General features: G+C 46.0%; 2 protein-coding genes across 3 annotated transcripts; one reads left to right on the plus strand and one right to left on the minus strand.

Moving 5' to 3' along the window:
- The first annotated feature begins 4,663 nt into the window (after positions 1 to 4,663).
- Positions 4,664 to 5,717, plus strand: LOC123072490 (glutathione transferase GST 23). The gene is made up of 2 exons (XM_044496041.1): positions 4,664 to 5,015; positions 5,098 to 5,717. The coding sequence occupies exons 1-2, from the start codon at positions 4,689 to 4,691 to the stop codon at positions 5,365 to 5,367; spliced, it is 597 nt and encodes a 198-aa protein (XP_044351976.1). The 5' UTR covers positions 4,664 to 4,688; the 3' UTR covers positions 5,368 to 5,717.
- A 2,075-nt stretch (positions 5,718 to 7,792) lies between these two features.
- Positions 7,793 to 11,721, minus strand: LOC123072492 (probable glucomannan 4-beta-mannosyltransferase 6). Of its 2 annotated transcripts, none has more exons than XM_044496043.1 (5): positions 11,209 to 11,721; positions 10,847 to 10,945; positions 10,500 to 10,752; positions 10,292 to 10,393; positions 7,793 to 8,616 (listed from the first exon to the last, which is right to left on the minus strand). In XM_044496043.1, exons 1-5 carry the CDS (start codon positions 11,584 to 11,586, stop codon positions 7,817 to 7,819), a joined length of 1,632 nt encoding a protein of 543 aa, XP_044351978.1. In that variant the 5' UTR covers positions 11,587 to 11,721; the 3' UTR covers positions 7,793 to 7,816. The 2 variants fall into 2 exon arrangements, with proteins under 2 accessions (XP_044351978.1, XP_044351977.1); XM_044496042.1 differs by having other exon boundaries at positions 10,292 to 10,402.
- Between the last annotated feature and the right edge of the window lie 3,137 nt (positions 11,722 to 14,858).

Consider the following 14,858-nt stretch of genomic DNA (forward strand, 5'->3'; position numbering starts at 1 on the left):
GCACTGCCCACGGCGATGATGGCCAAGCTCGCCATTGTACTTGCGTTGCTCGCCTGCTCGGCTACATGGCGCATACGTGTGAACCAGGGTACGGATAACCGAATCCAACACCCCCTCCTCCACCGTCGTCAACGTCTAGCCCTCATCCGCCCGCCCCGACGCTATCAAGCCCCCCCTCCCCCACCCACCCCTTGGTTATCAAGCCCATCGCCGCCCCAAATATTATCAAGGGCCCCGCCGCACATCCAAATATTAAAGCCCCCGCCGCACATCCAAATAATTTCAACCCCGCCCACCTTGATACTATAAAAGCCTCCACTGCCAACCCAAATAATTTCAATCCCCCGCCCACCTAGATACTATCAAAGCCTCCACCGCCAACCCAAATAATTTCAACCCCCCCCCCCCCCCCCCGCCCGCCCACCTAGATACTATCAAAGCCTCCACCGCCAACCCAAATAATATCAAGCCCGTTGCTCAGCCAAATACTATCAACGCCTCCACCACTCATCCAGATAATATCAAGCCCTCCACCCACCCGGTGACGGAGGCGGTGGCGGCGCGGGGTGGAGATAGATGGAGGGTGTGGAGATAAGATATTTATGCTTATTTTAATTTGGGTTAACTTTTATTTACATTGTATTTATTAGTTTATTTTATTCCATTTGTGTACTATACATGCATAATTAAATATTTCAAGACAATAATAACAAAATAATAACAACATCAGTAATTTGGATACATAATTATTGAATAAAAATAATTAATAACTAATAATTGTTACTCAATCTAGTTAATTCTCTAAACAATGAACATCAGCACTACAATGACTCCCACTAGAACAAATGCTTCCACTGACCGAGCTGGGAGAACGAGACCAATCATAACACAAGGTATCATGACTTCAACTTCGGGTATACCTAACCGAAGTGGAGCATTTGCACATGAAATCTTCCATCAATGAAAGTGTTTAATTAGCACAATTGTTACTCCCTCCTTTTCGGTTTATAAGGTTTATCTCAAAATCTTAGTTTTTCCATTTTATAAGGCTCAATTTGGTTGTTTCCCATCAAAAGTTTAGATTCCAAGGTGCATTAAATCATTGCATGCAAGTATTAAGAGAAAATTGACCAATGCATGTACTTTATGCATGCATGCATTGCAATTAATACATTGGTAGACATAATTTTTTGAGGAAAACAAGAGCATTAGTTGGGTGCTTTTGCAAATTACAAAAAGTATTCCATCACTCACCATCTATCATGGTTGGTGAGATTTTTGAACTGAGCCCTATAAACCGGAAAGGAGGGACCCTCCTTTTCGGTTTATAGGGCTCAATTCAAAAATCTCATTAACCAAGGTAGATGGTGAGTGGGCGGTGGAATACTTTTTGTAGTTTGCAAAAGCACCCAATTAGTGCTTTTGTTTTCCTCAAAAAAAACATGTTTACCAATGCATTAATTGTAATGCATGCATGACATGCATTGGTCAATTTTCTGTTAATACTTGCATGCATGACATGCATTGGTCAATTTTCTCTTAATACTTGCATGCAGTGATTTAATGCACCTTAGAATCTAAACATGTGACGGGAAACAACCAAATTGAGCCTTATAAAATGGAAAAACTAAAATTTTGAGATAAGCCCTATAAACCGAAAAGGGGGAGTAATGTTTACGGTTAATTACAGCTCCGCTTTAGAAACATTCTATGGAGTTATAGCTCGTAGACGTAAAACGAAACGATTGATCGTAAACCACAAGATAAAAATATGTAAAATTGACGTCGTTATTGGAATTTATTTTTCGATATGAAAAGGCGTGGCGGTTGCCTTTTTCTAGAAACATCGTCCGGCGTAATGCAGACGTACACAAAATCACAATGTTGGAAGGCAAGTAGAGAAGACTTGTGCCGTGGTGGACCCGAAGGAATGCGCAAGATGCCAAACCATGTGTTAATCTGCGAAATGGCGGCAACAATGATCAGGCGTGTTTTGTTTGGAGGTTCCACAGGCACATGGAAGTTGACATTTTTGATGATCTTGTAATAGTGTGGCTTCATTGTCCACATGCAGGCCACCATAGGAGTCAGACAGAAGATCTATCCATGCACACTGCAGCGCTTGTATAAGAAAACTCAATGTGGAGTCAACGAATCACGAGCTGGCATGGAGATGTTGGAGTCAAACAAAGCATCAGGGATCATCATACATCAATGCCAGATCTGATCTCTCTCTCTCCCTCTCTCTCTGTGTCTGTCTCTCACTTTTAATTACATATGCAGTCGACGCACTTCTTTTTTTTGGCGGGAGGCAGTCGACCGTCGACCCACTCACGCACGCACCCCGCCAAGTTTCTAACCATAAACATGAACATCGGCCTATCTGATGGCGAGTGGCGACCGGCCGGCCGGCCAGTTTACTCCTTCACAACGTTTGTCTGGCCGTACAGTGTTAGGGTGAGCGTGGCCGCCGTTTCATTTCTTTAAGTCTATAAGGTGATTTTTTTTTTACTGAATAAACTCCCACAATTTAAGGAGTATTCGTTGTAGTAATCCCACTTTTACCCTCCCCTCGCCCACGGGCGGCTGCCGGCGGTGCGAGCGTGGGAGCCATTGGACAGCCACGCAGAGGTTGCTCTTTGTATTGGGCCGGGCCATATTTTTAAAAGTGTAGCAATTTAAAAAATTGATTTTTATTTAAAACGCAAACCTTTATGGAAATTCCGAACTCTGAAACGTGAACAAATTTCACAGCCATCGGCATTTTGATATTCCGAACATTTTTTTGAAATCGCAAATATTTTTTTTGAAGTTCCTATACAATTTTTATTTTGTTTAAGGAATTTTGAAAATGCAATTTTTTTTTGAAATTTTGACCAAAACTTGTAAACGAGAACATTTTTTAAATCCAAAGAATGTTCCCTAACAATTTTTAACAATTTTGAAACACAAACATTTTTTTAAAGTGTGAACAATTTGAATATTAAACCTTTTTGTAAAAAAATAAATTAAACCTGACAAAGAGAAATGAAAACAGAAAGATAAAAAAGGAATTATTAGATATATATTGAAAAAACTGAGCAAAAAGGAAAAATAAAGTAAAATTGGCAGAGAAAATAACCGAAAAACGAATAAAAAACAAACCAAAAAATTCCTAAAACAAAAAAAGAAAACCGAGTCTCTGAGTGCACACATAGCGTTAGCTAAATGGGCCAGCCCGGTCCACTCTTTTCTCGTCTTGCTGGATCTGTGTGATTTGTAGAAGCACAGGTAGCTTTTAAAATCTCGATGCGAGAAACGCAATGGAGAAAAGGTTAGTGGTTGGGAAGCATGGTTCAAGAGATAAAATGTTTAGAAAAATGAATCTATGAAAAAAAAGCATAAAACTCATAGGTCATGACAATGAGTGCGACAGTTGTCACCACCAGAGAAGATGTAAGTGATCTTTTAAAGGAATGCCCTTTAACTAGTGATTTCCATACCTCACGCGTTGTGAGGCAGAGCTCTATATCGTCTTAAGCAACTCAACAAGTGGTTTTTCTACGCATGTAGGTAGCGTTTATTCTTCTATTGTGAACTGGCCTTTCCTCGGTCCGATGTAAATCGCTTTTGTTTTCTGTTTGTCCTTCTCTCTTTTTGACTTTTTGTTTTTCTTTCCTTTCCCTTTGTTTCATTCTTTGTTTTTGTATCGGCTTTTCTTTATGTTTTTTTGGTGTCTTATTATCGGTTTGCTTTGGTTTTTTCTATTATTTTTATAGTTTTTTTCAAATACATGACTACTTATTTCAATACAAATTAATGTTCTTGGTATACGCGTGAAACATTTTTTGGTACATGTTGAACATTTTTCATATATATGATGAATATTATTCAAGTAAATGTTACATTTTTATTTATATGTTTTGAGCATTTTTCAAATGCATGTTGAATATATTTTTGCATGATACGAAACATTATTTTTAAACCTTCGGAACATTATTTACATCATACAAACCTTGTGGAACTTATTTTCAAAACACGTTAATACGTTTTAAAAATGGCACATACATATTTGACTGGTTCGAAACAATTTTCAAAAAAGTACGTTATATTTTTAAGAATGTTATACTATGTTAAAAATTGTGTGATTCAAAAGGAAATATTTCACACCATTCAAAAAAAATGTACGTTCCATTTCTAAATGTGAACCATTTAAAAAAAAGTATACAATGGAAAAGGAATGTCCGCGTATCCTTGCACTATTTTGAAACACGATTTGCACTTTGGTGAAATTCGCCGAATCCACGGAAGGCTTCACCTGTTCACCATACAGCTTGGCTGTCCATGATAAGATGCCGCGAGGGAACGGCCGCAACCCAGCGACGACAGTCTTGTTGCATATGAAGATGGCGAAATGCCCCCTGATCGAGAACGACAGTGACCATCAGGATTGCCGTGCTGCTCAAGTGACACTGCTCCAAGCCACTTTGCTCTGCTCGTGTCGGCAGTCGCCGCACGGCGACGCTGCGGCAGCGGCGGCAGGTAGCTTCCACCCGTGCCAGCCACCGGGAAGTTTCGGCCAAACACACTGCATACCACGACGAGATGCAACTATTCTATATATATATATATATATATATATATATATATATATATATATCCGATCGATGGAGGCCGGATCTAGCCAGAAATCGACCGATCGGGCGCGCATGGAGACGCCTTCAGAACGGCCGGCGGTGAGGCTCATCGGCTGGCTGAGCCCGTACGTGCACCGGGCAGAGGTGGCCCTGCGCCTCAAGGGCGTCCCCTACGACCTCCTCCACGACGACATGGCCAGCAAGAGCCACCTGCTGCTCGCCCACAACCCCGTCCACAAGAAGGTCCCCGTCCTCCTCCACGGCGACCGCTCCATCGCCGAATCTCTCGTCATCGTCGAGTACGTCGACGAGGCCTTCCCCGCCGGCCCGCCGCTGCTCCCCGCCGACCCGCTCGCCCGCGCCAACGCCCGCTTCTGGGCCCGCTTCCTCGACGACAAGGTGAGCAGCAGATCTGCATCTCACTGGTGAACAGTACAGAGTGTACATTGATTTAATCAGTAGTACAAGCGAACGTGTGCAGTGCTGGAAGGCCCTGTGGGTGGCGCTGTGGGCGGAGCCGGGCGAGGCGCGGGCGGCGGCGGCGAGGGAGGCCAAGGAGGGCCTGGCGCTGCTGGAGGCGCAGCTGCCGGCGGGGAAGCGGTTCTTCGGCGGCGACGCCATCGGCCTCCTCGACATCGCCGCCAGCGGGGTGGCGCGCTGGCTGGGGGTGTTCGAGGAGATGGCCGGGGTGTGGCTGCTCACCGAGGAGGAGCGCCCGGCGCTGTGCCAGTGGGCGAGGGAGAACGCATGAGGTACCCTGAGATGGCGAGAAGGGAGGAGAGCCTGATTCGTCGCACCTTCGGAAATCGGTGCTTCCCCATAACATTGGTAGTCTAGAATAGTTGGTAGCCTGATTCGTCCAAACCGAAACCATGCATTTAGTAGTCTAGAATAGTTGGTTTCAGCATTAGAGTGACACTTCCAGGTTTTGGCATGCATGATATTATAACAGAAGTGGTTGTGACATTAGGGCAACAGAATAGAGTGTGAATTGTTTCATAAGAAAGTAAATGTACTGCATAGGATAGGAGTACATCGAACATGTTTTTAGGTCTGCCTTAAGATGTTTTTGCACATGGCAATTTATACATGTTTGCTTCTCTGACAACTTTAATATGTTTACACATGGCAAATTAAAGTTGCCATGCCATTGGTAGTATATTTTCTAACATTTTGCCATGAAGATGTATAGTATGTACTCCCAAAGTTAGTACAAAGTTGGGTCATCTATTTTAAAACGGAGAGAGTATGTGTTTGTCTTGTATGTATGCATTTGTCTTGATCTTTTATAGACTTGTTTTTCTACATTTTTTTGTCATGTGCTCATGTGGCTATAATCAGGAATGCGGGGAACATTTGGTGTGTAATTGATATCTGGGAGCCCATTCCAATTCCTTTGTTTCTTGTGGCATGGCATAATAACATGTTGCTCCCATGGCATTTTTGAAACATTTTTAGGAAACAAATTGCAAGATTTGCCATGTTCTCAAATATTTTTCCCATGACTCTAATAAATAGTTTTTTATTGACACTAGCCAACACAACATTTTTGCCTTGATAATATGTCGTACTTTTGCCATCATATATATACAATTGTCTTGAACCATGGCAAATAAAATATAGACTTAGCATGGAAAATATATTAGAATTTCCATGGAAAATTTAGTAATTTGATCATGACAATTTATTAATTTGATCTTGTCTTGATATAAGTACCTTTTTATCCCATATTTGCCATGATCTACAGAGAATTTGCCATGTTTTTTAGGAACCATGGTAAATTTGCTTTATGGGGCATGGCAATAAACTTTATGGACTATGGCAAATTTAAATGGCCATGGTTATATTGGACCATGCCAAAAAAAAATGTAGGTAGCCGATTGTAGTTTAATTGTAGGTAGCACGGCAATTTTCTTTTAATCCATGACATTTTATTAATTAGACCATGGGTTTGCCATCTCGAAGTCCCTCAGGTAACAAAATAATGTTTTAGATGGGAATTTTTTCCTATGAATTTGCCATGTACATTGAAATTTACATGTCTTGGCAAATTAAATTTTAGAGCTATACGATTGTTTGTTGGACATTTGGCAAATTTTCATATATACACATGACAAATCATTTCAGTTTTCAAATTATTTTAGTTTCAAAGCTATGTTTTTGTTTCGAAGGTGAAGCCCGGACAAACAAGGCCTAAGGTCTCAGGAAATAAATCGCCCCCAGCGATTTGTCTTTCAAACCGTTTTCGGTCCCACTGGTCAGTCGGTGTTGACACACTCTAAATCGCCTTGGACCACTTGTCCTGGATCGCTATGTTGTAGCGAAAAACACATTTTGTTTGCATGTTGGTGTATGGAGGGGAAAGGCTACGAAGGCGTTGTGGCTTCACTTGAAGGTTTGCGCGTGGGTTCCTGGGCTTCGAGGGATGAAGCTGCTCCAACCGGGCACCACATCAATGACAGCAGGAACCACTTGGTGTTGTGATTACCTCTCGCGGCTCCTTCACCCGGCTGGAGCACGGAGCTCGTAGATTGGACGCACTAAGGGAGGCGTCTCCAGACACCCAACGCGAGCATCTGTGTCGGTGTCCCAGTTTAGGGGCCGCGTGCCATTACGGTTCCCCGCCTGGTGGGCTGAGATGAGGACCCCTAAGTCGGTTCCACCCTGGGCCATGTTGTGCGGCCTATGGCGAGATACATGAAGACTCTGGAAGCCTTGATGTTGAAGACAAGGACTCTGTATTTGTCAAGGGCTAACCTCCAGTGAAGTAGCAGGTCTTGAACCTCCCGATGCAGCTACCCTCCGGCCCAGCCCTAAGTCCCTAACCGCCGACCTTCATCCCCGCAGCCGTTTGACGTTACCATGCACCACCTCGACGCCCCGCCCTCCCCTCAATGCCCTCACCGCCGCAACCACCCCTCTAAGCCCCACCCACACTCCCCTTGGTTTGCAGAAACTCCGGCAACTCCCGCACCCGCACACCTGTTAACCTGCTTCCTCGCCTCCGCCTGGCACGCCACAACTCCCTACCGCTCGCAGTGTCATGACCGTCTCCGGTAAGATCCTAGCTTGGTCTCGCCATGGCCGACACTCGTCGGTACGCTCCTCACATTGTCCCCGCCTTCTGTCTCGCGCGAAGCTGAAAATGGACTGACACGCATTTTTTTTCAGGCACCTAAAGATTAGCAAGCACGTTTATTCTATGAAGCGTGATGGACGCCCAAGAGCTCGAACCCAATGGCGAAGTACATGACCGACTGGGGCAGCGCGAACAGGTAGAAATAGCCATGCCCGTGCACACAGTCGTAGCACCCGGACGCCAGGAGCAGCGCGCCGACCAGCAGCTCCAGCCAATGGAGCCCGCACCGCTGTTTCAGACGGCGGCCCTCCGCGCCCGGCGCCGGCCTACCGTTCCCGGACTTGCGGGTGACGATCCACTCGTTGGCCCGGCCGGCCTCGAAGAGCCCGATGAGGATGGCCTTGAACCGGTGCAGCGCCATGGCGTTCTCGAACGCGACCCACGGCACCACCAGGTGGGCCGACCGGCGCCACGGCGTGCCTGCCGAGTTGAGCAGCGTCGTGGCCGTCGGGACGCACACCATCTGCCACGCCGGGATGCGCACCTGCGGGAACAGCGTCTTGGCCGGCAGCAGCACGCTGAAGAAGAAGAAGGTGAAGAAGGTGGACACCACCCTCCGCGTCACGAAGAAGTTGTACACGATGTAGAGCTTCTTCCACGCCGGCACCCGCTCCGCGGCGACGATCTCCCGGAGCATCTTCTTGAAGAGGAGCGCCGGCCCGCACGACCACCGGTGCTGCTGGGACCGGTACGCCCCGAGAGAGCTCGGCAGCTCGCTCTTCACCCTGATGTCGCCGACGTAGACGAATTCCCAGCCGAGGAGCGCCGCTCGGAGCGCCAGGTCCATGTCCTCCGCGGTGGTCCGGTCGTCCCACCCACCCGATTCCTCGATGGCTTGCCTTCTCCATACTCCGGCGCTTCCTGAATAATAAGTGTACAAAAAGTCATTCCCATACCAAGAACAACTAATAGTAGAATCCAGGAGTGTACGACTGAACTCATTTTCACTTTATTATTACACTTTTCTAGAAAACCTGAAAATTCAATTTGTAAGGTTTCTTGCTTTGAAAAACTAAAATTTCCATTTGTAAGGATTCTTGCTTTGAAAACAGGCAGAAATTGAATAAAAACAGATTAATTTCTATCTAATGTAGGTTTTTGATGTAAAACCAACTAATCTGGAAAAACGGAGTTTTTTTTTCCTTTTTTGTGAAAAACAGAGTTGATCATCCATAATTCATTAGTACTGCATGGTCTAGCACTTAGTTACCCTATCCTTGGTTATAGTGACTTTTCTATGGCTCCAACAAATCACAAGTCAAAAAGAATTTTCGTAAATTTTACTCTGCTAGAATTTTTTTTCTCACTGGAAGAAAGACACGAAAAATCCATATTAGCACAAAAACATTATTATTATATTAAAATTCAAAAATAATAAAAATATATGGAACTATTGTATAATTATAGTGTGATTGGTTAAATAAAGCTTTAAAATAAAAGATATTATACTTAGTTGCACATTTATATACACATGTTGCACATTTCAATAACACATATGTTGCACATTTTCAAAATGCAACAGTGTATTTTATAAATAAAAACAAAAGGGACAAGGAAAAGATAAAAAAAGTTGCACATTTTGTTATAAAAGATTGGTGTGAAGTAAAAAGGTAGTTTCTCCAAAAGAGAGTTATAGAGGAAAGAATCGACTGAAACTATAAAATATTGTGCAATTTCTTCGCTGGTCCATAGGATGTCCATTTTAAAATGGATATAATAAACAGAAGAGGAGCAAGTATATGCGGTGATTTTTCTACCATGCACGGGTATACCGTGCATACAACATCCATCATCCATTGCTACTTTGAGATCCGTGCTATGCTTTTTAGTTGTTGACATAACTTCTACCCTTAGATGGGAGTATAGGGCCTGTTTGGTTCCAAATAAGTCATCAACTTATAAGTTGAAAAGTGAAAAAAAAGACTTATTTTGCCAAATAGACCCAACTTATAAGTCATCCCAACTTATAAGTCATAAGTTGCTCCACCCCAACTTAAAACTTATAAGTCACCCCCTTTTGCGTGGGTCCCACCACCTGCATGATGTGGATTGGTGTGGGAAGGTGTGATCAGGTGACTTATAAGTCAGGTGATAACCAAACAGGCGTGACTTATAAGTCACTGGTTTTAAGTCACCCGACTTGAACCAAACAGGCCCTAACATATCTCAATTTCAATTCACTCAAAATTTTCCTACGTTAAACCATTATAATAAAGTTGCCCCTGTTGCAACACAAGGGTGTTAATTTTTGATACACAACGAAACGTTATTATACACCTTGAAACAAGAAATAGAAGCCTCTTGTAGTTTGCAAAGATTTAAAAAATGGACAAAAATAGCCCAAGAAAAGAGAGCATGAATCTCAAAGCAACGGTGGACGATATGCCCATTGCATGATAGATAGATACATCCATTTAAACGACAAGTAATTCCAGGCGGAGGGCATTGCAATCCTCTGTCCGTACATCATAGAGTAATATAATATACTTTATGGTACATTATTGAACCAATGGCAAGCAATGCCTAGAATACATACCATTATATCCAAAGAAGTTACAGAGTGAGGACCCCGCTTGCTGCTCCACCTTGAAGTGGTAGTCCATGGACATCTCCTGCATCCTCGTCAGCAGACACTCGTCTGCGTTCACTACGTACAGTTATAACAAACAGCAGCTCAAAATTACTTCCGCTCAGTCTCAGCAACCACCAACTCCAGCGCGCGGTGCATACACCATTGAACGTACCGAACTCCCAGCGCGCCTGCACGAGCGCGAGGCCGGGGTGGCGGAGGAGGAGCGGCACGGTGCGGGTGAGGAAGTCCGGCGCGGGCTGGAAGTCGGCGTCGAAGATGGCGACGAACTCGCAGCCGCGGGCGTAGGCGTGGCGCATCCCCTCCGTGAGGTTGCCGGCCTTGTGCCCGGCCCTGTCCTCCCGGGCCTCGTACCTCACGTCCACGCCGCTCCCGGCCCACCGCTCGCACTCCTCCCTCACCAGCTCCTGCGTTTGCATTGCATGCAGATGAACTTGAAGACGATTTGCAATGGCAACTTGGTCGAGAAGAAGTTGGTGGCGGATCGGGGCAGCTACGTACCTTGATGGCGGCGTCGGTGGAGTCGTCGAGGACCTGCACAATTAATCGGTCTGCCGGCCACGTGAGCCTGCAGGCCGCCCCGATCGAGAGCTGGTACACCTGTTCGTTTTTTTACATTACAGTATGGTCACGTACGATTGTCAGTAGGGCGCCGTGCATGCATGCATCCATGCACGCTAGGTTAACTGCTCCGCCCTAAATTACTGTAATTCCTAGCTACCACGCACCACACCTCTTCAAAGTTTATTAGCTAGCTACCTCCATCACTCTCGACAGTGGAGCTCGATCCATCGTCTCGAGTTTCATCTCACAAGAACAAATCAAGTTAACTAACTGAGACATCGTGCATAGTAGATACGTACCTCTCTCTCATTGTACATGGGGATCTGGACGAGCACCATGGGGAAGCAGGCCGAGGAGCCACCACCTCCACCAGCCTCGACGTCAGGCTGAACGGGGACGTCGCGCCTCCCGGGCCGCCGGCGCCGGCGGAGCAGCTTGGCCGCGGCGCTGACGGTCCCGAGGAGGACCTTCTCGGCGAGCACCATGAGCGACATGGCCATGCACAGCATCACGGCGCCCCGGAGCAGCGGCACGGAGAGCGCGCCCCACGCCCGGAGCAGCAGCCGCAGGAAGGCGGCCACCGCCGGCGGGAAGGAGGCGGGCAGCCGGTCGACCGCGACCGCGAGCGCCTCGGCCAGCATCGCCGGCGGCCGGTGACCGCCTGCATGATGATGCATGCTCTCTCCTGGCTAATCTGCTTGGTGTGCGTATGCTGCCTTGTTGCATGGCTGGACCTGGACTCTTCACTTCTCGGGGTCGAAATGTCGCTCGCCTCGCTGTGGTGCGGGTACACAGCTTTGTTCACGACCGTAATCTTGCTGCCGGAGGCACTTCGTCCAGGCGCAAGTCTTTTTAAAAAAAAAATTGAGATATTTTTTTAAAATAATCGTCGAGGCGCAAGTTGACTGGATCCAATGCGCCACTTGTTAAGCGGTCGGCGCACCACAGCCCATTAAACACTACCAACCCAACACAATTTCTCGATCGGAGTCAGAAAAAAGAACTTCTCAGTCGCATATTCGCATCCACCCCGTCCACCTCTGCCTTGCGGCCATAACGTTCTTTAGAGCATCTCCAGCAGCCGCGCTCGTTCCCGACGGGTGGCTCTTGCGGGCGCGCAATAACCGCGCGCGCGGTATGAGGAGTTGGACGCGCAGTTGGATTCGATATCTCGCGCGGTGTATTTGGGACGTCCGCTTTCGCGCGCGGCACACCACTCTCTTCTCTCTGCCTCCTACGCCCCGCGCGCGCCGGCGCCGGCAAACTGCACCCATGGACGCACGCGCCGGCACCTCGCTCACCCCATCCTATAGCCGCGACATCTCCACCGCTCCCGCCGCCGCCGCTAACCCTAGCGCGGGTGACGAGGAAGAGGATTGATGTTTCTTTCGTTTGTGTTTTGAACTTGGTTAGCATTTTGAACTTGGTTGGATGAACTTGTGGGCATGATTTTAAACTTGTGGGCATGAACTTTTATTCATCTACTTGTTTGTGTGAAATTTTATATGTCATGTTCATTGCATTTTGAATGTTTCAAATTCATTTTGTGTCCAAAATGTCATATATGCAATGCCCCGGCGAGTCACGCGCACTGCATTTTTTACGCGCTGCTGGAGCGACGCGCGCGCGCTGCATTTTAGCGCGGCTGTTGGAGCCAGCACTGGCGGCCGCGCAAAACCAGCCGAACGGCGCGCGGCAAACTAGTTTTTAGCGCGCGGCGCGAAGCGCGACTGCTGGAGATCAGTGGCGGAGCTTGGGCTCAAATCATGGAGGGGCCATTGGCTTGGAGGGGGGCAAATAAAATCACAATATGCTGTTTTTTAGTGAAAAAAATGGTCAAATACATAGGTATATATGCAATTTCTCCTTTGAGCTGGGGGGCCCACCGCCCAGGTTGGCCCCCATGAAGCTCCGCCACTGTTGGAGATGCTTTTAAGATGGAAACGACACCAGAGGTTGGTATGAGCAAAAAATATACTCCTTTTGCTGGGAACGAGGAAATAAATTTGTTTCCACTCCACCAAGGTTTTAAGCATGTGATGATGAAATTTCTCGTCAATTTTGGTTAGTACTGAAGTGTTTCCAAATCATATCATGATCGATACAAATCACAACAATATATGTCAGGCCTAATTACCTACGCCGATTCAATTAGATTATGCTCGTTAACAGTCATGGCTGCCTCTATCGTCGCCTTGTCGGTCACAAATCAAGCAAATTTGGGTCCCACTAGCCAGTGTACCCCACCCTTGAACTCTAAATCTAGCAGCAGAGCAATCCTGCTCCAAGGTTGTAGCTTGCTTGGCTCAGCAAAAACAATTGCTATGCTGCACCAAACTTGACCTTCCATGAAAAAGTAGAGTTCCACAGCAACAGAGGAGAAGCACCGTAGGCTAACAAGAGATAACAGATCAGGAAACATGCATTGCACAGAAAAGTGAACAACACCAACAAATCCCAGGTTTGGAAGTAGCTACTCCCTCCGTCCGAAAAAACTTGTCATCAAAATGGACAAAAAGGGGTGTATCTAGAAGTTTTCAGCATTCGTGACTTACCGGGTTTCTGCAGTCAGCAGAGAATGAATTACAACCGCCATGTCGAATTGCCGCGGTGATTTCATAACCACCAACCAGCATGAACCAACACCCGAGCCTCTAAGACAGATGTTCGGGAAGGCCGGATAAGCAAAAAAAAAAAAAAAAAAACAATGCAAAATCTATGAATGCGATATAAGTACAAATTGGCATGCCATCGCATCGACTGATCGTGTCAGCACAGGCCAGGGCCACTTTCGGCAAAAACGTTAGCGGAACCGCTTGGTAGCAGCAGCTAGCTTCTTTCTTCTGTTCAGCTGCTTTGCCTCACACTCTTCTGCTTTCTACTCCCTCCGTTCCTAAATATTTGTCTTTTTAGAGATTTTAACAAGTGACTACATACGAAGCAAAATGAGTGAACCTACACTCTAAAATATGTCTACATACATCCGTATGTTGTAATCATTTGAAATGTCTAGAAAGACAAATACTCCCTCCGTTCGGAATTACTTGTCTCGAAAATGGATGTATCTAGAACTAAAATACGTCTAGATACATCCATTTCTGCGACAAGTAATTCCGAACGGAGGGAGTATTTGGGAACAGAGGGAGTACTATGCAGCTGCTGCAACCTTGTATGCCACTGCAGATTATGCTCTTTCCTGGAAGGCAGTTGCTTCTTCAGTTGGACTCTTGTGCCTCTGCCGCTCTCTTCTTCACGGCCTGGACTCATGCTTAATTTCAAATGCAGCTTTCTTCTTTGCAGGAAAAACCCATCCATGCCAAGGTTGTATCCCAAAGTCATAGCATGGCATCAGCTGGTTCAGAGCAGAGCATTCGTCCTGACCAGGTTCTTCAAGTCAGGGCCCTTCAAAAAAAAAAAGGCAGGGCAGGCCAACGAACATGGACCGTATCAAATACGGATGTTTTTAGCTACAATCAGCAAAAGGAATTTCCATCTCTTTGTCCATCTTATGGATGTAAATGTTTCCATATGCTGCCTGTTTGCAATGTGTTAAGTAGTAATTCTAGAAGCACAACAACCAATTAAAACAAGTAACTGATGAACTGTTGGTTGTTATCAATGCTATCAGTGCTATCAATGCAGCGAACTGTTGGTTGCTGATCTAATTTGGAGCCTAATCGAGACAATAGAACAGGTGGTAAAAACCTGCTTTTAAATCATGTCCTGGCTGGTCATGAGTATAAGGTGCTCCCTGGAACAACGCAAAACCAACAGTCAAGCCACAACGGGTACAAGGTTTGATGCTCTCACCAATCTCAAGGGTGGATGCTCATGCTCAGCTTGATGCTCCAATCACACCAACCCCTTGTGACTGAAACATAGGCAGACAATTTACTGACATGAAGGATATAGCATCATGCAGTTAACATCACATTAACAGCAGTAGGGC

Source organism: Triticum aestivum, chromosome 3B (genome assembly GCF_018294505.1).
Source record: "Triticum aestivum cultivar Chinese Spring chromosome 3B, IWGSC CS RefSeq v2.1, whole genome shotgun sequence".
Taxonomy (NCBI): domain Eukaryota; kingdom Viridiplantae; phylum Streptophyta; class Magnoliopsida; order Poales; family Poaceae; genus Triticum; species Triticum aestivum.